The sequence below is a fragment of the Anopheles gambiae genome, chromosome 2 (genome assembly GCF_943734735.2).
Source record: "Anopheles gambiae chromosome 2, idAnoGambNW_F1_1, whole genome shotgun sequence".
NCBI lineage: Eukaryota > Metazoa > Arthropoda > Insecta > Diptera > Culicidae > Anopheles > Anopheles gambiae.
In genome coordinates this window covers 78883477-78907264 of record NC_064601.1, presented here as the reverse complement: position 1 = coordinate 78907264, position 23788 = coordinate 78883477, and the positions used below count along the sequence as shown (strand labels likewise).

Below are 23788 nucleotides of genomic sequence, written 5' to 3'. Positions count from 1 at the left end.
CGCTTAAGTTAGTATTTAACGCGTACAGTGTAGAACGAAGAAAAAAACCTACCCACTGTACCAGGCTCACAAGTTTACCCACCACACGTGTAAGTGTGCACATGGTAAAGCGCACAACGTTGAGAATCGATTTTGCTTTCTTTCGGCTAAGCTAAGGAACAGTTGGTCCTGCACGTGTCTTTTCGTACGTGTGTAGCGCCGATGTACGTCGCTTCCGGTGGGACTGTTTGATTTTGGTTATGGTAAAATATGACAACGTCTGATGGGAACGGAACGGAGAACTCGCTACGCAATTCGGGGCGATTCGGGCTTTTTTTCGCTTTCCTTCGCATGCGAAGGTATTTGCAGGACAAATCGTTTCTGGTGCACCATGTTCTGTCCCAGTTCTTGTTTGGGGCCAGCTTACGAAGGGGGAGATTTTTATATGTTCAATGCCTTTGATACCATCTCAGCCTGGAGGGAGAGGGAACGTCAAGAGAGGCGGCATGTGTGTAAAAGGAAAAGTATAATAATAATATGTTTTGAGGTAAGCACACGTACACCGGGGTCGGTTTTTTTGTTCGTTGCAATTTGAAATCGAAATTCCATCATCCATTTCCCTCCCAAATGGTTCGCTTTTGCATGCTTCGCTGGCACAGGCGAGCGTAACAAATGGAGGATATAACTTTCCTGTGTCATTTTGTTTTATTACACGCTAGCGCTTTATGGGAGTTTAATACGCAAGCGGTCACAAATCGATGCCGCGGATGCCGGCAGTGGAAGTTACTTGCGACCGGCGGTCATAATACTACCATGTATGTGGAAGGAGAGGATCGCGCCACCACAACCACCAACGAATGTGTGCCCATGTGCACGCTTGCATGCGAACACGTTGACTTCGAAAAGGACAATAGCATCTTCGTTTTGCCGTACCAAATGATTATTCATAAATCACGAAACATTCGTGCAATAATCGGGTAGTACAAGACTGGCCGGAGGGTGGGAACGTTATGCATGTTTTTTATTGAACTAATTCCACAGGAGGTCTGTGAAGAAGCTTGGATTGCTTTGGAGACAGTAAGAGTCATATGCATGGACTTCCTTCAAAACTATCCTAACTTTTATCAACATCAAAGCATGTGAAATTACAACTAAAGATTGTCTACGTTTCACAAATGTACAGCACCTTTGGGTGACTGTTTCATGATTTCGTATCGTCTTACTCCTTAACTTAAGCACACGAAAGGATGCTTAACAATATTGAAATTAATGACTAATTTGTATGTAATTTCATGAGTGTGGTAAGCTTATTACTACACAAAGCAACAACAAAAATCAAGCTTTAATACAATTACCACTTCTGTCACGCTTTGTACCCAAGGGACCTCGCCCTGCTGTGAAGCGCTTTTTTACGACACCGATTAGGACCGAGAATTTCCTTTCCACCTTTCTGCGCTTTGCACCCACCACGCAAATGCGAATGTATGTTCGCTCCTAATCATTCGGTAATAAAAATCATTAAATTTAATTTTCGTGTTTATCAAAGGTTCCGGTTCAGCAGGAGTGGGATGGAGAAACCGGTCCGCCCTTACCGTTCGCTAGCCATCATCCCCAATACCAACCTTTCACTGGAGATATGAAAAGTTGGTGATTGCCGTTGTGGTCCGCACAGTGGGTGAACCAAAGGAAACTTATGATTTAGCACGACATCGGACCCCAAACGGGACATTTGGTTTGGTGGTGAGGGTTTTGGGGACTAACCATCAAACTGACCACGGGACAAGGTTGATGGATGGATGGCTGTTGATTTCATTAGCGAACCGTCCATCGGTGCCTGGTGGACGGCAGCGACGAAAACAACCATCGTGTCACAACGTTCACAGGAAAGTCCTTTAGTCACTTGGGTCGATTATGGTGGTTAAGGTTGGAAAAATATGCTCCCTCGAAAAACAGGCATCTCGTGCGTGAAGGTGTAATAATAATAAAAAGCCACTCATTGCACATTAGCTAGGTAGTCCCCAGTGGGGGTGTGTAGGGTTCTCGAGGTTCCGAGGAGTGCGTGGTGTGGAAACCTCTCTCCACCCAGCGAAACCAGCCAGCCGCCTGCCACGCGGTTATGACTATTAGCATTATCTTTATGAATTTCCATATTAAATATGGGAATAAATTGAAGAAACGACTGTTCGCTACTCCTCCCAACTCCCATTGCCTATTGCCTATTGCTTGGTATCGCATCAAGGGCGGCCCCTTCGTCTTCTACAGCAAACTTCTGCACAACTTCTACAAAATCGAACATAAAGTTATCGTGCGTTTGCGGGGAGGGAGTTCCCCGCGTGGATACAATAAAAGTGAAAATAAATTTGATAGATTTATTCGTCTGCTGGCTGCAAACGGATGGTTTCTCGCACGCATGTCGCTTTGGTCTTTGTCGGCAGCGGGTTTTTTTTTTCAACAACAAAACTCACGTCCCCATCGCTCATATGTGAGCACATTTGGGACACACAAAATAAAGGACCAATTTATGAATTAGAATTACTACCAAGGAGCGACAGAGCTCCGGTTGGCGTTGGCGAAGGCTGCCGGTAGCTCGTACCGTACTGTCGTACTGTCAATGCCCATGAAGGAAAGCAATAAATATTTTATTCCTATCGCTAGCTTTATTGTCAGCATATGCGAACACGGCGTTGGCGATTGGGTAAGCCATGGGGCCATGCCAAACTTCGTGTACTGGAATTATTGTAATGTGCAGGACAGTTTACGGGGTTAACAAACGAAGAACGGATTTCGATAACCTATTTTGCTATATCGAAAAAGAATCTAATGAAACATAGGAAATTGAAAAAAGAAAAACATCTAAAAAATTACGTTTGATAAATATTTACAACTATTTGTTGATTTGAAGTCTGTTGATTTTGTATGAATTACAAAAGTTTCGAGTCAAAATTATACATAAACTGTTTTAACACAAATCTTTGTAAATTCCATTAAGACACTTCCGGAAAGGTTTACTTCCTAATCACGTTTTCTATTGTTAGCATTATTATTTATGCTACCCTCTCTTCGCTTCAGGACCGAAGAGCAAGAGCAAAAAAACAACAACTTGCCGCTAAATGAAATCCTTTCATTATTAATTTCGCTTCATTTTCAAACAAATTTGCCGGCCGCGTCAAGCCCACGATGTTATAATTCAATTAACCTGCTCATTGCGAGCGCACTTGGACCCTTTTCTTTGGGTCGCCCCGAACATGCCTCCACCAAACAGTACGGGCGGCGCAGTTCCGAAGCTTTGTTTGTTTGCTTCTCTGCGCAGAACAAATCCTAGATTCTTTCTACACGCCAATTTTGATCCCCTCTGTTCTTCTGCTAAACGTGACGGAATGAATTATCGCAGCTCGGAAGGAAATTGTAGGTTATGGGATACTTTAATTCACGGCCACCCGGGGGCTCGGGTACAGCGCTTACGCTTATGGCGCCTTGGAACCGTGCCTGTTTGTTTGAGGAAACGATTATCGTTCCCACATTATAGCAAATTACCAATGGATGGGTTAGCAGTTGTTTTTTCTCCGGTTTTGGTTCATTTGGATAAAATGAAGTGTAAATTTATCACAATCACAGCAGAGGTAGCGGCCCTGTTTTCTCGTGTGTTGTTGAGTGCTGTGCAAAATGTCTGTATCCACAACTAACCAGCTTTATGATGGCATTGTGCAAAGGACTAATTGAAAGCCCTCTAACACAACGTAAGAAAGCATTCTGATTGGTTGCGACCGTAGTCAAAGTGTGTCACCATGGTTGACTTTTGACATTGTGAACTGAAACGCAAGCAACATGGAGAACGTTGTTTTACTTGATGCACGCAGTGCAGCACCTGGCCCGATCCTTCATGACGCGCGATTGTATACCTCACTTGGCGAATGCTCGTGCACACATAGCTGAGTGCCCTTCCCAAATCGCTAAAGGGGTTAAGTATTTAATCGACAAACAAAGAACATGCCCCTCATCTAGAACCCCTAATTAAATAAAATTCTGCAAATTACCGCCCTTGTTACCGGTCGCCATTCAATCTCGGGCCGAGTCGGCTCTTTGTGCTAATCTATCTTACGGTAGCAGGGAAAGCTTGGTGGTTTTGTGTGTGTGTTTTTTGTTGTTTTACCTTCCTTTTTTCTCTTCCATCACAACGACATAATAAAACGATCGTCTACTTTGTACGAACCCATTGATCATGGAGAAAAGGAATATAATGAACAACACTGCCAACACGAAGACACGGCAAACAATCGCGTAAACAAACATCAATCACCGCGCAGGATGACTGTTTGAAGGAAGAGAAAACCATACGCACAATTACCAAAAAAAAGGGCTTAAAAACGCGCCGCGCCAGTTTTATGGTTTTCCAATGCAAAACACAGCTGTCTGAAATTAAACCAAAGACAACAACAACAATAATAGGAACAACAGCAACAACAAAATCAAGATCTTAACCATAAATCCGACACAAAAGCAGGCGGGTTTCTTTAATACTGCCCCACCCGCAAAATAGTAGGAGCTTAGACAAAAGCTGCAGCAACATCATACACAAGCACGCATCGCGCTACACAGCGCTGCTAAGAAGCTATGGATTTTAATTTCATTATGCCTCGGGTTACCACCTCCGGGCCTTTCGTTTTGACCTCCCGGAAAACGGAAATCGACCTACGGTTGCCTTCCCAGCTATTGCACGCCCGTGACGTAATTTAGCCGGTATGGTCTCCCCCCCCCCCCTCTGAGTGCGGGCTTCCGTTTTTGGGGCCTGCGCATCATTCAATTTAATCGCTCGCGCCGATGGCGTAGCCAAACATCAACGCAGCAAATCCGCAGCATAACACGTGGCAGCATTTGTGCGTCTGTACGTGTGTATGTGTGTGTTGAGCTTGAAAAATCGACTCCACAGCGTTAAAGCGCGAATTATCAGCTCCGTTTAACTCGGCTCCACCAGCTGTCATTTCCGGTGGTCGATGCGATGATGTTTAAATGGAACGCACGTGGAAGAGTTTGGCAAATAATTGTTGCACTCTGCCCCCGATGGCTAACCGACTGGCGGACTGGGCTCGTGGTTTACGGTGTGGAACGCCTTTAAAGAACTTTATTTAAACGAATTCATCGTTACATTCAACATGATAATGAATTATTTTAGGTTATTTGACTTGTTCTGAATATCTATTTGTTTGATGTTTGATGCTTGTTTTTGCTTGTTTTGGGTGTTTTTACGAGAACAAAATAAGCTAACGACTTATGATTGAAATGATATTATTAATAAGCTTAACATGTACCACTCTAAATAATTAATTCTTCAATAAGTTGTGACATCCTACAATTGAAATCGAATAACAAATCCACATAATATCGCATTCAAATTTCGGAAGTGGTGTTGAATTTAATTCAAAATAGATATTTTCATTCCTTTGTCCAGCACACGACACTACATAACTGAGCCTTCTTCATTATTCTGCTCTGCACTGCAAATTGAATAAATTAAGTTAACTCCAATCGAACCATTAGCATTCACTCGTACGGCCGTTAATTTATTAAAACACTCCTCCCAGCTTACGGCAGGGCCGTGACTATTCCGATCTAATATGCAAAATGAAGCACAATTCAAACTCCCGAGCCCATCCAATTCAAGAGAGTCATTGTTTTCGAGCCCTTATTACCTCATTAAAAATCAATTTACCACTCAATTTGCGATCGCAATGGCTCACCACCCACCTTTGCGCCTGCTCCGCGAGCTGGGCTGTGTCAAATAGTTTTTTAATCAATCCCAACCACCACCACCACCACCACCATCACCTGTCAGCACATTCCGCCGCCACGTGCTGTGCAGTATGCACCGGGAGTTCATTTGATGTGTCCTTTTTGCGCGCTTCCTCGCACGGTGAAGGTGCGAGCGTGCCGTCAGCAAAAGCCACATCGAATCAAACGGTTTCATTCCATTCCGGATCGGTACACTTCGCTACGGATCCTTCGCACCCTCGCTTGGGCCGCGCTTTGTCTGCCTCCTTCTGCTGCTGCTGCTGCTGCCAGGAAGCGTTGCGAGTCACCCTCTTGCTTTTATGCGCCAAGAAAAGCGGATGACCGTTTCACCCCCAGTCTTGGCGTATCCCTTGTTTTACGCTTCAGTGGTTCCGTTTTCCACTGTTTGTTTTCGTATTCGAACGGGGATGAAATTGAAATTTATTTTCATCCCACCTCTTCCTCCTCGCCCTCCTCCTCTTTCACGCTCCCGCTCACCTTCCCTTAGTCTTTCGATTAAATGGCCTTAAGAGATATCGTTTCGATAAAACTGAAAGGCACGCGAGAAAAGGTGAATCGAGCAACAACAAAAAAATCTGCAATAGGTTTTTCTACCCGAGGGTCAAAGTGTTGGAGGAAAATCTGCCTTTTTTTGCTTGCATTTTGTCGCTCGCTGAAGCGCCGGGAAAATCGAACAGCAGACGAAGAAGCGAGGAGGCGACAAAATGAACATCAGCATCATCATCATCATCATCATCATCATGAACCGTTCTTCTCGGATGGGTGAAGTTCAAAGTGGTTTTAGGTGCTGCCGCCGCAAGGGACGTATGGCATTCGATGCCACCGTCGCACGACTGCCACCCGCACGATAGGGTGGAAAATCAAGAAGAAACAGCCACGAAGGTGTGTTTACTTTAAGCGCGATACACAACCGGCGCTGGAATGGGTTTTGTTTGGTACTTAGCAAATAATTTGACAATTATTAAACTCACCCCTACGTTCGCTGTCACTTCATCAGAGGGGGAGAGATTCTTTGTTTTTGGGATTTGTTAGATTGGGCTGGCTTGTGCTGGGAGCACGGGGGAAATTTCTACGCAGCATGGAAATGAAGCAGAATGAATCGAACTGTTCAAGCGTTCACACAGCGTATCTTATTACAATATTACATTTGCAATGGTTTCATTATTGTGTATAGTTTGTCCCTTTCTAAACATTTACTTATTGAACGCAAATTAAGCAACCCCAGCGTATTTGATTAACCATGTTACTTTCTTGATAAGCAAAAGGAAAAATAATTCTCATAATTCCCTGCCCGGGTAGTGAGCAGCCGTCCCAGGTGACAACATTTTGCCACGGATCACAATGATAAATTGAGTGCACAATTAAAGCGAACCATGCGTAAAACCGATTTTTCTCGGTTCTTAACCGAGCTTACTGCAAACCGCACTGTTCCCAAATAACCGAAACAACCGAATGCTCCATTAGGTTCGAAAAGAGAAAAAAAACACTCACACCTCGCTATCGCACACCCTTTGTTGGTTGTGGTGGCCTGTCTTCAGACAATGCAGGAGTAAATGGGAGGAAGAAAAAACCCATATAAACGATTATATGTTTTTTTCTTCTGCATCTTCACGACAGCCCGTCACAAACATTTTGCCAAATTCCCAGCGCTTGGCTATAATAAACATCAATGTTGCGAATCCTGCTGTGGCCGGGAGGACGCCCAAGGTCGTAGCAATCGAATGATCAATGATATGCACTGATGATGATTTGCCATTTTATTCATTGTTTGCTCGTTTATTATAGCTGGAAAAGAGTGATATTGTTTCACAAGAGCAAATATCTTGATTCATTTGTATAAACTGTCAACTGAATGCGTTAAAATAGCAATTTAAAATAGGAAAACTAACAAAATAGCTCGTTCTGTTTCATGACGGCGGTAAACATGAAAGCCATCGATCGCCAGCACGCTACACGGATAAAGATGATGTCAAACGTACCGCTTTTCTCACAACTGGACAAACCGCGCTACCCGTACCGCCAGCTGGCTATGCGCCATTTGAAGCTAAGCCGCCCCATGCGCTAATTATTTACCACGACGCACGGCACGGCATGTGATCGTGAATGGCGGCAATGCGGAACATTGTCCTTCGGGCACAAGCGTCTCCAGTTACCCCAAAACGATGCCGACGGTAGCGGCTTTTCCAACCATCGCTATACGCGCTGTCCAAATGATGCAACACACTCATCTCAGCTTCTCAGACAGTCAGCTCAGATTGCAGTCATGAAACGGATTCCCTGATTTTGCTTTTCCGTCTCATCTTGTCGGGCTGTGCCTCTTCCGAACGTTGGACACGAGCAACCCGTCAGGGCCTTGTACGGGGTAGGGGTAGTTCAACACACACACATGCGTCAAGAGTTTAATTAGTTTAGCGCACTCGTCTTCAAAAGGAGGGCTCTCATATGTTCCTCGTGCTTGGATGAAGAGGTTAGAATCCTGGGCTGACTGGTGGAAACATATGGAAAGGTATGAGTGGAATAAACAGAGGATCAAGTGTGCTTTACATTCGAGTGGACTCTCACCAAACAATGGAAGCAACGTTTGACGGATAGAAGAGGTAGCAGCTTTGTTTGCCCTTATTTTGTACCGATTTTGGAGTGTGCTAGAAATTGCAATTTGTACGTGAATATTGACATATGAGACTTGCGTTATGTTCTGCGAGTATTTTCTGAAATAGATGAAAAGTAATAGCAACCATTTGGAAATGAAATGATTCGTAATTTCTAATTTATACACAATTAGCAATAAACCTTTTTTCGGGGCTAAAAGTAGGGTGTCCGAACTTGTTTTGAAGCATAAAACATAGATCACCATTTTCGCTACTTACCTATTTCTATTCAAGTTCATTAGACCGTAATTGCCAGAATGCATCGGTAGATAAACAGCCCGTTCCGCCGAAACGAAAGGATCTTTATCGAAACCACTTTGGGTTGCTTCGCTTTTCTATCCCATTCTTCGTCCTTCAGGGTATTCCGTTGTATTCGCACTCCAGCATTAAAACTGCAGCAACAACGTTCTTGTTTTGCTCTCTTTCTCTATATCTATCGCTCTCTCTACAACACAAGGGTGTTTCCTGTCACAAAAATACACACAAGCTAATGCTTGTGCAGGGGGTTTTGTGTTGTAGCAAAAAAAATGACGTTTTTGTCCTTGTTGTTCAGTTCGTTTTGTTGTCGTTGTTGATGTTTTGTGTTTCTTTTTTTTTTCTAGTGTTGTATTGTTGTTAAATATCCTGCGTTACATGTCACCTTCGCATAATCACCATTTATCGCACCTTTCCGATCACACTTCAGAAGTGCACCGTCATTTGGGTCTGGGGTAAAGCTCTTGTCGACCAAACTGCTGCTCAAAGTAAACCATTAGCAAAGGAGAAGCGCAGGCATTATAGTTACACTGGCTTTTTGGAGGGTAATAAGGGGTAATGTAGGCCTCATTTGATGGGAGGGGAAAGTGTAAACATGTTGATGATGATACGTACTCCTCATATGATCTTGTATTGTGTGATTTGTGTGTGCATGTTTGGGCAATAAGAACACAGGAAAGGGTAAAGCATGATTTTAATTAGACCCTTGTTCAATAAGAATACGAAACTGAGATGTCAATAAACTTTCCGTTCGTTCATATTTTAAATCATAATACTTTATAACTCAAAAAATTATATGGTATAATACACATAGGTTTTTTTTTAAATTTACCATTACTCAATTTTAAGTTATAGAAAAGTCGAAATCAACAAATAAAAATCATACTTTACTGGTATGCTTTTCATTCCGATCGCATTTGTACAAAGAATCAAAAGTCTCATTGCAGTCTCAGTTGCACATGGCAACACAGGCTCTTAACCTCATCATCTAAAGTTCTCATCTTCCCTGCATGAAGAGGGCAACAATAATCAATCTGGGGCAAAAAGAAACAACATCCGTTCCGTCCGTCGGTGTTTCCCTTTGGTTTCGTTGCGTGTGAAAGATCAAAACTGTACGATAACAATCAATATCATACGCCTTGCGAGTGTCCTCTGGGCGGTGCTTGAAAGGAAGGCTGGGAGCTCCATCCCAACATTTGCATTTGACAGTTTAATTTTAGCTGCTCAAGTGTGAGACACCATTTTCCCAGGCCTTTGTGTGTGCGTGCCGAAAAACGCCCGGCAAACGGTCAGCAGCATCAAGACTTTCATCGGAGATGCTCATCCGCTCGAGCGGGCCCCGGCCCTTGGGTCTGAGTTTTCCTACAATTAACAACTGCACACAGTTCGAGGACAAAATCAAAAAGGTGATTCTTACGCACGATTGTTCGCATTTCAGATGTCGCATCCTTTCGGTTGTGCATTTGCAGCTCACACCAGCAACTATTTTGTCCTTAGGTGCAATGGCGAAAGAAAACACTGCTTCTTTGGTCCTAATCCGGTCGAAACCCCGGTAGACGCGGGAAATCTTGTTTCCTTTCGGCGCTTTTTTCCACCAAAGACGTTCGGCTACCTAGCGCACGGCACAGAGCAATGTTTTTAACCATCCAGTGTTGCCCTAACCCGGTGTCTGTCACGAGCTTTTCCGCATCGTTTTCGCAGATCTAACCGGGACGGAGATGTGAAAATAAACCGTTTTTCCAGTGTGCGTTCGAAACAGTTTCGAGTCGTATCGTACACACGCCGAAACTTTCGACACAAGCAAGCAAAGCGACAAGTTTTCCTTTGGCGATGCTTTCTTGCAGCTGCCGAAGGTCGGGCAAAAATCAACAGTCAAAAGTAGGAAAGGAACTGCACCTAACCGCACAGATTTCATCCACAGTGAGTATATCTGACCGAGACCAAGAATCAGAAAGTTCAATTTTGGCTGTTTCGCATTAGCTGGAGAGTTCCCATTTAGGGCAGGAGTAAGATTTCAACACTGGTTAGTGGTGGTGGTGGTGGTGGTATGTCCCACCATGGTGACATATTGAAGGAAACAAGTCCCCGGAGGCGATAAACGCCACAAGCCATAGGAGCGTGTGCATTGACGACCGCTTTTTTTCGGCGTCACCGTCACCTTTGTTTATGTCCACCGCCCCGCTTCTTCCCACGGACAATTCCCAGGGCCACTGTTTTGCCACCAAGCATGATCCGCTTGCTCATATACACACACATACACACACACGCATACATATTCGGGTATGCCTTTTTAACCCTCGGCAGGGACAGGGCACAGTGTGGTGTCCCGGGAGTTGGCAGGTCACGTGGCAAGTGTTTAATTAACCCTCTAATAACTGTTTATGACTCCCGCGTTGGTGAGTGCGCGTGTGGACGGTCTGTTTGGTCAACGGTTCCGTGTTTCGGGTGTGTGTGTGTGCGTGTGTAATTCACGCTACCTTAGCAGTAGAGAAGGTGGTCTAATTTAATAGCGGATGACAACATGGTCCCGCGCTAACAAGACCTCCTCCGGCTGAGTAGGGATTTCTGTTCACGTTTCCTCGTCTGTTTAGGTCCTTTGGATCTGGCTGACCTCGAAACGTCTCATGGGGATTTCAGTAAGCAATTGCCTCCAACAGAGATCGATCGCTTCTGCAGGAAGGTAACTAATGACCTTCTGCTTTGGGGGAATCTCGGCTAATGCAGGAAGATGTCGCCATTGTCGCCACCGTTCGTCATTGAGCGGTAAAATTGCTTTTAATTTCCGCCTTGATCCTTAGGCCCACAACAACGTACATAGCTCTTTCTCTCTATCTCTCTTTCTCTTTCTTTCACTCTTCCTCTCTCTTTCGCTCTCTCTTGCTCTCATTTTCTTGCTCTCTTGCGATTTTTCATCACTCGCTTTACATCCTTTATATACTAGCGCCAAGGGGAGGTGTGAGAACCACCGGCCCCAGGGCATGCGCAGGGTGTTCGATTATCTCGGTCTCGAAGCCGCGGACGCTTTTGTTTGCTGGATGTTGCTTGCGCTACACGTCAGAGTGTAGGGTATCACCATTCTGCTCCCACCGGCTGCGGTGCCGCAGGGCCAATGGCCAATGTTGACGTCGGCGTAGTTGTTGGTACACGCCGTTCGCTTAAGGCGCAGACAGTTCTTACTCTTACACGGTCGGAGCGCGCTAGCCAACCAACAAATCGAGTGCGACAAACAGCAGCTTGTCGATGTCAAACGAAGGACACGTGCGCCTGGCTGATACTTTAGTGTCCTTTTGAAGTGCCGTCGGTGGGGAGAGTAAAAATGAGACAGGACGGCGTGTAATTTGAAGCCGTTACATTGGCATGATGCAGGCGGAGCAGTTGAAGCAGGATGGAATCGTATCGAATCAAGAGACATCAACGGGTACGTTCGAGACCTGTGGGAAAGGAAATTATATGCGTTTGAAAGAGTGCGTGAAGCTATACGGTATGGGATATTGATTGCGAGCGAAAAATTAATTTGAAGCCATCTTTTATTTGCTATGTTTTATGCGAAGAGGGACTGTTTCTGGTTGGATGACTGTTTTGACATCTTAATTAGATGCAATTACGTTTGTCTCAGGAATGCGAAAGCGACTTGTTTGAAGCGTTACTCTACAGCTCAAGCTTCGTACTAATAAAGAATCAGTTTTGATGCAATTTTGAAAAGCAATTTTATTGAAATTAGTATTTAATGTATGTTTGAAACTGATGTAACATATGGCAATTTGTAAAAGCTCATGTAATGTTTAACGCCGTAGAAAAAATGAGCTATATACCAGCAATTCAGTAAAAGTTCTTTGAATGGCTTTGCCTTGATCCTTCTGGTGCGTACGACACCTTGCAGAATGATTAATATCTCCTAATGAAAATCCCGGTTGGGCAGCAAAGTGGTCCCTTGTTCCGCCTGCTGCCTATCTCGGAAAAGGAAACGCAAATTTCCCAATTTAACCAAAGCCACGCTCAATGAAAAAGCGCGTTTTCGCGATGCTCAACGTACGCACAGGTTTAGGCGTTCGATCGACTCATCGTCAACTGCCCTTATTGCTTTGTGATGCAAGGTAAAGAGCCCATCTCACGCAATACACTACCCTCGCACCGTCCTGCTGCTGGTCCGTAACGATGAAAATGTCGATTCGATTGCAATCCAGCTGGTAGGTTCTGATAAAAAAAAACGTAATCCGAAACAAGGGACCATAGGGAAAAACAATGCTTCAATGGCGGAACCGATATTGGAATCGACTAGATACTGGACTTGTTTGAAGCTGATTGGTTTCGGGAAGCTTAGATGGAGATGAGCACAACAAAAACCAACCTTCGATACAATACTCTGCTAGCGTTTCGCTAAACGGTTCAACACAAACAACATAAAAATAAAACAAAAACACGACACAACCCCCGCAAGGAGAGCGAATTGAACGAGTGAAAGATGAAATGGAACCGTTTGCTGTGCGTGTGCGTGCACCTAAAAGGGTACACACGTACACTGCCGCAGACGAAATTGGAAATAAAAGTGCTGATGGATGGCAAATGAATTTTTGGTCCACTTTAGGGGTCGGAGACCCTCCCCCCTTCCTCGCAAACTCATGGGATCGTGACATGAATGTTGACAAAAATGGACACGCTTGATGCAATAAACATCAATAGCGTAGGTACCGGTGGTCTCCGGAACCGGAACTGGCTTGAAATTTTTAGAAACGAGAGCTTTTTCGTTTCCCCTCGGGGACACCGCACGGATGGACATGGTTTGGATTTTTTTGTGAGTGTGTCTATGTTTAGCTTCCACAATCTCACACTGATACGACCGAATGGCAACGGAAACCGATGCATGGAATAAGCTGGGGGAAGTCATTTTTGGTGAATAAAAAAAAAGGAAAAAATAAAAAATACACTACTCCGCCAAAAGGCCTCCAAAATGCCGAAACAAACATGGCCGGCCCAAACGAAATGAGTTTGCTCTCACTCGGGGGATGCGCTTTTGCTTGAGGTTTTTTTTAATCGTTGTGTTCCCTCTCTCCGTACCATTCAATTTTTTTTAGGTAAGAAATGTAGCCACAAGCATCATTTATTCCACGACGCATGCTGAAAACCAATCGAACGCGTCGCTGACAGCCCAGAGCAGAACAAACCCGTCCGTAATTGAAACTATGGCATGAAATAACCATTTTAATTGAATCTACCGATGTGAAGGTTTGGGTTTCGGGTTCGTTTTGGGGAGCGACGAATTTCAAACTCAAGCCATCGTCGTCCTTCTAGTTGGGGCTCGTTGCCGTACCGGGGACGTGTTTTGTTGTGCGTACGGTGTGTTTTCTTCACTAAAATACAATGGCGATTGTTGGTGCGCTTGCCACCAGCGGATACGTTTGAAATCGAATATTTTGATAATCTAATCCTACAAGTGCTCCACACACTTCCCAGAAACAGTACAAACACAGTTTTGTGGATGATTTGTAGTTAAAATTGATTTTAAACCCTAACCACGACAACGAAGCCGCCGACATAGAATAGAAAGCTTTGTACATCGGAAATACATACCGACGGACGGCCTCTGCTATGATCGAACTCGTTTACCGAGGAAATTATTTAGTTTGCTTGCTCACGCAGGGTATGCTTTCCTCTTTCTCTCTCTCCCTGTCAAATTTCATCCCAATACAGGGTATGTACATGAGTTGAATAGTTTTAGCGATGTCGCTTGCTCGCTGCTGTCGAATCCCGACAAAGACGAAAAAGAGCACAACAAAAACAACACGCGTGTGTGTGTGTGTTATTGTTTTGCAATTTTCGTTTCAGTTCGCTATCCACCGGATTTAGGAGAAGCGTTAGGGGAAGGGGGTCAACAAGCTGGCTAACCCTTTCGCCTGCCCCACCTCACCGGAACTAGCATTCAAAAGCGTTTTCCATTTTCTGCAAACGTGAAATGAAATACATTTCCAACCTAGAGTGGCCCCCCATGCACCTCCTCTATGCCGACATTCACGTCAATTTGAAGAGTCAGTTTAGGTTTAGGTCGAGATTTGTGTGCGGTGCACGTACGTACGTGTGCGTTTGAGGGTTTTCGGACCGAATTGAGTTGTATTTGGTCTGATCCGGCCCGAAAGGGATAGTTTGATTTGCGGAGATTTTCTCTACACGCATCCCTTCCATTTCATCCACTCGCTACATACTCGCCCCCAAACTTCCATTGAGCATTGTCGAGCGGTTCAGCGTTGAAACGATCCCGGCTCGCCGTGCGCTCTCGGAGCGAAACTATTATGCAAATGTAATTAAAACTTTTCGATCAGTATTTACACAGCATTTTAATTAAACTAAATCACAGTGTACCCAAACGAGACGTACCCCCCTTTTGGGCTGGGATGGCGTGCGAAGGGGGCCGGGTTGGTAGATTGTGCAAATGGAACGCTTGACGCCGGTTGATAGTTGACAGCAATCAGACTCCAAGCTCAGATATCAATGCAGAGATCGCAGAGGACGACGAGCTGTATGGGGAAGGGGAGGAATCAGTATTTCAGTTTTGTTGGCACCTCTCAATTTGATTTGGCCTATGCATGCGAGGGAAATGAAGATTTGTGTGCGATTGGAATTATTTTGCGGTTCCATACCTGTAGCAAAGTTATCGGGAACGGTTGGTATTGCGCAGGAAATGGACCTGTACCGTTTTAATAATTTGGTGGTCTATTTTCAATTTTGCCGTGTTTGTTGTTTGATTAGAAGAAACACGTCAAATGCTTTATGCTTTAATTTTTATCTTTTCGTTTGTTTTACGGATCGGTTCGCTTCTAATAAACAGCCATACCGGCGAACTCGTTCGACGAGAAACATTCGTCGCTCATGAGTGGACAGGGTTGTACCGCTAGGTTGGCCAGTACAAAATCTAAACGGTTTTCTAATTTTTGATCTAGAGGGCTATGAAATGAGTGAAAATGAGCGTCGCTGCGAACGTTCCCAGGAACGAACGAGTTCGCCGGTACGGCTGAAAATTACAATCAAAGCTTAGAAATAGTCGCGTTCAAACGTTGAATAGTCCCTTTTTGCAGAAAAAGACTAATTTAGCTCTAAAAATATGATAATTATTTCATTCGATTACATTTTCAAATGTTTCAATTTAGCGTTTGTACCTGAAAATCGAAAAAAATGTATTCGTAGCAATATCGTGCCGAATTTAAGCATTTAATTAAAGAAGCGACAACAGCGAACGTCTTACCGCCCAACGGTACCAAACGTCGCCATGCAAATCTGGTAACAAGAAGTGAAGCCAATTTTCTTTCCTGCAAAAAAGCTGTCACCAACAGACGTGACAAACGTGAAATCAAGCAACATGACGCCATGCGGTCGGTGAGTCGGAGAGCAAACGGGAAGAAAAACTTGGCAAGCTTGGCATCTGGTTTCTTTCAAGGGAAAAATATTGCTATACGTGGTAGTGCTGTAGTGAAAAACTTACAGTTTGCACACAGAAAACCATCACACAACAGATTTAATACAGCTGCCTTTGGAAGCTGAAGTTTTGCACCAAGATTAGAAGAGGCACCCATGTCCCAAATACACCGTCAAACCGTCCTGAAACAGTGATGGCGGCAAATTGCTAGATTAATTGATTGGATTAGTCAAGCAATTAGATGCCACAAAGCGCTAATGAGCCCGAACGCCATCATTCCATCATCATCCGATTCCCGATTCACCGATCCCGCGTGCCGGTAATTGGCGTCCATCGCGAAACGCAACATGCCACGCACACACACACACACAAACAACAAAATGGTGACACTGTCATACAGCCGCGGTCCGAGTATTTCTGGAACGGCGAGATTGTGGCAGCTCGCACCATCCGCGGCCTAGCTCGCCTAATTGACAGATTCCTTTTCCCCGTTTCCCAACGGCACAAAGGAATCGGCAACAGGCTCGCCACGTTCGGCGACCACCAATTCCTCATGGGAAAATGCTCAGCCGAGAAACCAATTACTTACCGGCACTAATTAGGGCGCTTTCGAACAGGCCCAGAGCGTGGGTGACAAAATAGCGACGAGAAGGCGGCGGCTGTCGAACGAGACGCGATTCCACCAGTAAATGTCTCCACCGGCGAAGCAAAAGGAAAAGATACTTATAGCGCTGCCGTAGCCCAGGCTCCAACACCCATACCACCGCCCGATCGATACCCATCCGTTCGCGTAGCCATCCGTTTTCCTGTCGCGTCGGGCGTTGCGAATTTGTGATGGTTAAATTAATTATTTAATTCATGGAATTAATTTAGTTTTAATTTGCATTGCTTAGCGGGCTGAACAGTGCACGTTGAAGAAGGCTAACGTTCCTGTACTGGACTGAAACTGAAGAGCCCCGGTGCTGTTATGGAACTGTCTGCTTTGGATCCTTTTTTCTTGCTGCATTGCATCGCTTTTTTAGCGAAGCAAATGCAACGATGGAAGAAAATGGCGAACTAATTACATTTCTGCTACCATCCCTCTGCTAACTGGCTGAATGAAAGATGGCAATAGTTTTGCTTTCTGACTCTCTTTCCAAGAGTTTTGTTGGACGTGTTTTTCGTCTAAAAAGCAAGGATTAAAAAATAATCTCATTTGCTTTCCAGTCGTTTCGGGAGATGCTTGTTTCATAATTAAAATTAAGCTGTTGTCTGCTGTTTTACTTCTTCTTGCTTCTCTGCTCCAGTCTTGTGCGACAAATTATTAAATGCTTTCCTTATTCCCAGTACTTTTCCAGCCTATGCTCACGCAGACACACACAAATTTTGCACCATTATTTCCGCCATTTATGCCAGATGACGGTTTTTATCCCACTGTCTACGAAGGAGCGGAAAAATCAAGTAATTAACCATTCTTTGCGCTTTTCATAATCATCTTGCAGCGCAGGGAAGGAGTCGGAAAGCATGGTACCGGAGCTTTTCTTAAGAAATTTACAGTCGATCAGGGTGTGGTTCATGTTTGTTTTTTTTTTTTTAGTCTGTCCCCTATTCTCCGTCCGTGCAAGGGAGAGGCGCGCTTGAGAAAATGCAATTAAACGCTCATAAATGAAAAATAATTTCATTAATTTTCCCACCTTACTAACGCCGTTTGCACGGGTTTTTCTTTTTCTTCCGATCCAACACAGGTATGGTTTCAAAATCGACGAGCGAAATGGCGCCGCCAGGAGAAGTCGGAAAGCTTGCGGCTAGGGTTGTCACACTTCTCCCAGCTCCCGCACCGATTGTCCTGCAACGGTGGCAACCTTCCGGTCGATCCATGGCTCTCCCCGCCGCTGCTGTCCGCCCTACCAGGTAACTATCTAACGGCAATTTTGTGGTCGGGCGCGCTTAAGCTATTAGAATGAGTGAGACGTCTTGCACTAGTAGGAGGGATACGTTTTTCTTTGCAAATTGTTATCAAAGTAATGTAATGTTCAGCTTGAATGGGTACTTTGTGTGATTTAAGTTACTAGTGACATTCATAGCGCATCCAACTACGAGCTAGTATCAAGGTTTTAGAATATGCAGGGAAACCTAAACATCAATTTTACGATTTAGTTACAATTTAGTTTTAAAAAGCTATTCTTAAGCAGACGACTAACTCGTACGCTGTCGAAATGATGTCAAAAATGAGACAAATTTCAATAAAACTGGACATTTTACTCTCAACACTTCGCCACTCTTGTTGATCGTTTCGCCAACTTAACAGCACTGTTTTAAAAGTAATTCATTCTTACGGGTTTTCGGCGTTTTGTAGGGTTCCTGTCGCACCCGCAAGGAGTCTACCCGAGCTACCTGACTCCTCCGCTCAGCCTCAATCCGTCCAACCTCGGCATGACCAACCTGGGGCTGGGACACCCGAACGGACCACAGAATCTGCGCATCTCGCCCCAGAGCATGGCCGCCATGACGTCCCCCCAAATGACCGCCGGTAGCATGCGACTTTCGCCGCCCCACGTTAACGGCTCGCTCGGAGGTCCGCAGAACCTCTCAATGCCTCATCAACCGCCTCCGGGCCCGCATGGTCCACTAACACCGCGCCATTCACCGCTGGAGGCTGGCCCGTTGGGAAGTCTGACCGGATCGCAACCACCTCCATTGCCACCCACTGCCGGATCCACACCCATCACCATACCCGTTGCATCGCCCCAAAACCTCTCCCTGACACCGCCGGGGCTACGGTCTCCACCTCCGGGTGCGACGACCGGCTCACAAGGACACCTGCAATCGCTCAGCCCCAACTCACCCTCGCCGACGGGGTTAAAGATGGCCTCCAAGTTGACCCCGATCGATCCTGGCTCGGAGAGTGACACACCCGGGTCCGCTGACACGTCCAAAGCGGGCCCAAATACGGCCGCATCTAGCACGCCCTCCTCGGCCGCACTCAATATGACGGTCAATCATCACCATTCGTCGGATATGCGCACCAACTCCATCGCGACATTGCGCATCAAAGCGAAGGAACATCTGGAAAATCTGAGCAAAGGCATGACAACGATGGTGTAATATATTGAGCTATTTAAACTATCTATGATTAACGCTACGATGATTGTTCATGTGTACCCTTTGTACATAACGATAAGCGAAATCTAACTTAAACAAACTTGTTCTAAACCCTTCACCGATTAAGATAGGCTAACGTAGGACTTACCCGGAGCAGGAGTAAATTAATATGTGATCAGTAAGGTGGAGTTCGTTTGTGTGAATGTATGTTTTATGTTTTGTAAATATGTGTACACATAGTTGGAAATAATTTTTCACAGCTTAAATACTAAGGAAAATTAAGACGTGACACAAATTTCCTTTCCGGCAAGCAAATTGTGTTAGCGATTATGCAGTGGTTAGGGCAAATGAAAGCTTTGCGAAGATAAAACGAAACCAATACACTTCAAGAAATAGCGTTAGAAAAGCCACCAAACCATTGAATGGAGGAGCTGTAAATATGTTTAATTGCAGATTTTGGCTTGCGTTTACGAGCATCCCTGTAGGCATAATTTAATGTAGCCAATTTTTAGAACGCACACACCCACGATACCGCAGCGCTTGCGAGGATGACATCAGGAGACAACAACAAAAAACACAAAAACAAACAACAATAACAACCAACTGTTGAAGGGTGCTGTTTTTTTAAACAAGATAAAAAAAAGATAACACTTTTGGCTTATTTAAGAATACAACGCAATCGGTACAGCGTTTCGAGGAGGAAGAATGGGAAATAAAGCATTTGTTTCGAAAATAACACCGGAAGAGCAGTTGCGTATTATCCGAACAACTTTACGTCATACATTTCAGGTCTCTCGAGTTGTAAGTAAACTTTTTGTCCGTATTCTAGAGTATGTTGATCCCTCCACGACCTAAATAACAATATCGTACAGAATCGTTGGCCAACAGCATCGATTAGTTTACCGAAACTCTTGTTCCTTGTTTCACCTCTATCAGTCAGCCAATGCTTCTAGTAATGTTCAAACAGCTTTATTTGAGACTTGAGCATGGTAGATTTGAATTTGGTATCGATCAGTACACAGGCAAACAATCATTACCATTTTATTGCTTTAATTATTTCATCAAGCTGCGCCTTTCTTTGCACTTCATGAGCGAGAGGAGAAGCGATTGAAGTCAAGTACCTTTTGTCTAATCGTTGTTAACAGAGGAATGGTATCGTGGTCAGCAGAAGGTGATAACAATCGTAGTCGGTCTAGACCTAGCTTAGCGACTAATACGCTTGGTTGTCTGTGACTAAATTTTGTACCCATTGCAGAATAGTCTGTCCTGTGTATGGAGGCTAAGGACCATACGGGGCTTAAGCATATGATAGACAAGTTACGTCTTGCGTCTTGAGGTCTGTAGCACGGAATTGGCTGGTATTTGATATGCATGATTTATTTATCAAAATTAATATACGATTACTCACTGATTAATACAACTATGGTGTACAACATTGTTTTGAAGAAAAAAAAAAACAAATAGAAACCGTTTTAATTGTTATATTCTGTTGATAAAATTACCACTTTATTTAACCGCAACGCCAGACGAGGTGAAAAATACAGCGAAATGAACTATGTGACAGGTGAAATATCAGTGAGATAACGCATCACAGCTGATGTGCAATGTAAACAAATAACGTGTACAAAATCGCAACTAAATCCTTTAAAAAACTTCAATATCAAGTATTTCGTTAATTTTCAGTTAACAGTTCATCATTTCTTTCCATTTGTAAATGTTCCGCTTAATAAGATACTATTTTTAAGTGATTTTCGAAAGTGGATGTTGTATCTCCCCCAACCCTTTACCTGTCAAATAGTTCATTTCGCTGTATATTTCACCTCGTCTGGCCGCACGGTAAGAATGTGTAGTGAAATACAGGTAGTCCTCGACATACACGGTACCTCTTATACGCGGATTTGGAGATACGCAGTTTTCTAAATTTGATAGTACTTTGAGCAAATTGTACTGATTAGACATATCAATTGTCAAATGCCAAATAATTTCCCTTTTGATCAAATATTTAAAATCATTTCAAAAGAATTATAACTGTTAAATTCAGTCGGAATTATATCAAATAATCAATAAAGTGGCTAAAACCACTCTCTAATTGAAACATTATATGAAAATTAGTGATATTTAGGCTGGAAATAACGAGATTCGACTTACGCGGAAATTCAAGATACGCGATATTTTGGGGTCGTTTTAGATCCCCATTAACCGTGTATCTTGGGGACCGCCTGCACTGCTCTCTGAGTGTGAAATAGATGAATTAGAAATTCCATGTAGCATTTAACTTCGGGTTTGACTCCGATGTGTACCGGAGTCGGATCGATCCGACTCCGGAAAAAAATCGGAATTACCCATCACTAGTTCGAACGTGTCGTTTAGTGTTTGATTGCGCACAGGCAAGCTGTTAATTAATCCTTGCAACGTTTCCCTTGCGTTTCCCGATATTATTTTTCTTGTTCTACGATTTATTGATGTATTGCTATACATTTATGAATCGTGCTCACAATGTTTAAGATAAATGCATTGTCCATTTTTAAGATAAATGATTGAATCAATTAAGTGAAACGTTTCATTAATCGAATCCGTGGGACGAATCCGAAAGCTTTCAAAAAATTAATAATACCAGTCGCACTCGGTTATTTTTACTGAGCGAACTATTTCTTTCGCGTTCAGTGGAAATAATCATTTTGCCAATGACTACTCCATACAAATACACACAACAAACTTTTTCTTCTACTTTTTTTTGGCTCAACAACCGTTGTCGGTCAAGGCCTGCCTAGATCCACTTGTGGGGTTGGTTTTTCAGTGACTAATTTATTTCCCCCCATAGCAGGATAGTCAGCCCAACGTATAAGCGAAAGGCCATGGGAGTGACAAAATGCTGACAAATTTTTCAAAATGTGAGCTTTTGTCACTTTTTTGAGCTTTTGTCAAAACTTTGTAACCTGGAGCAGCCAGAAAAAAAATTGACAAAAGTTGACAAAATTTGACAAAATTTGACGTTCGTGAAAAAGCGTAAACAAACAGCTATTTGGCGCAGTTGTGACCCATTGTTATGATAATAATGCTAAAATGCATGATTCTAATTGATTTATGTACCTATTTAGTACTTCTCAAACAAAATATCGATGATATTCAGATGTTGGAGCTTTTTGTCGCTCTTGTGTATGTTTTTGCTGCGGCCACGAGAAAAGCTCTTTTTTGCAGTTGACAAGCAATTTTGACAAAGTTGAAAAAATTTTCAACATTTTTCAGCTCCATGGCCACGCGCTATATGGTGGCACGGTCCATTTGGGGCTTGAACCAATGACAGGCATGTTGTTAAATCGTACGAGTTGACCACTGTACCACGAGACCGGCTAACAAAACAACAAACTAGGCCTAGATTTTCAGCGTAGAATATTTCAGCATGTAAAAAGGTTTGAAAAAACGCGAATTCGCCATAGGATCGAGGTTAGCTCATATATAGTTCATTTTTAAACTTGACATTTTGTCAAGAAATGTTAAAACAGCTTGAATTGATGTTTCATTATACGAAAAACTTTTTTGAAGCAGAAAGAAGAAAAGAAAATTATTTTGAAACTTATCATTATTTGCTCAAAATTGATGAAAGCCAATTTTGCAGAACGCTGTTGGCTCATGTATACAATCCGGATTTTTCTACTGACAGGCTGAACACATAGGTTACTAACTCAAAATAGAAAAAAGGCTCATTTTTACCAGAATGTATTGTGTATATGAAACAAATAAATATTCAAAAACTATTCTGTCGATGTTTTAACCATTTTATATTACAGTTTTTTTGCACGGTGTGTTGTATAACTTTGTACAGGGTTACTGGGTATGTGTATACATTCATTATAATTATAATGTATTTGCTGGATTTAAAGTGGTTTAAAGTTTAGTAAAAAAAAATAGTTTATTTTGGACTTGACAATTCTTGGAGCAATTGTACTGATTGGTCAAACGCACCTCAAATTTATAAAAAAATCGTAAATCTCCGAATCTGCGTATCTCGAGGACAGACTGTATTTCTAGCAATGAGGAAACCACAACAATATGCGAACACATAGTTTTCACAAATTTGCTATATGTTCAAGCATCTTCATACATAATTTCATTAAAAAATGCTCTACTACTACAGCTATTATTTAAAAATTATGTACTTTTCGTACAGTTCTATTTTAGGTTTTAAAGTAATTGAAGCCGTTTTGGAAACAAAAGTTTAAATCCACAAACTGCTCGAATTGTTCGTTGCTCGAATTAAATTACAAATATTCGCCCTCTATTGGCAAAGTTGAAAACATCGCATGAGCCCTCATATTTTAAATATGATTTAACGGTTAAATATCGATGAAAACAAAATAAACTAATTAAGCCTAGAATGTGTTGAACGGTATGTTATTGCAAAAAAACCCATCTACTAATTTAATCCATTTAGTGATTTGCCCGAAAGAGACTGGATATTTTTGTACTATTTTTCGATTCACTCGTGACGTGGGGAGAGAGGGAGGGATATAAAACAATGATAATGATCCATTTTTACTTCATCTTTTGTGTAGTAGCAGTTTACAGAACGGGCAATGATTTTTTTTTACTTTTATAATTTTTTGCCATTTTTTTTCTATGCACTTTCTAAAAA

The 23788-nt window shown here is 43.2% G+C and overlaps 1 protein-coding gene across 3 annotated transcripts in view; it reads left to right on the top strand.

Moving 5' to 3' along the window:
* LOC1274771 (retinal homeobox protein Rx) overlaps positions 1-19755 on the top strand; it is a 45175-nt gene extending 25420 nt beyond the window's left edge. For all 3 annotated transcript variants that reach the window (XM_061644903.1, XM_313972.4, XM_061644902.1), the window contains 2 exons: positions 17799-17964; positions 18410-19755. In XM_061644903.1, the coding sequence (XP_061500887.1) occupies positions 17799-17964; positions 18410-19158 (915 nt within the window). In that variant the 3' untranslated portion in view covers positions 19159-19755. The remainder of the gene's footprint in view (positions 1-17798; positions 17965-18409) is intronic.
* Positions 19756-23788: the final 4033 nt, after the last annotated feature.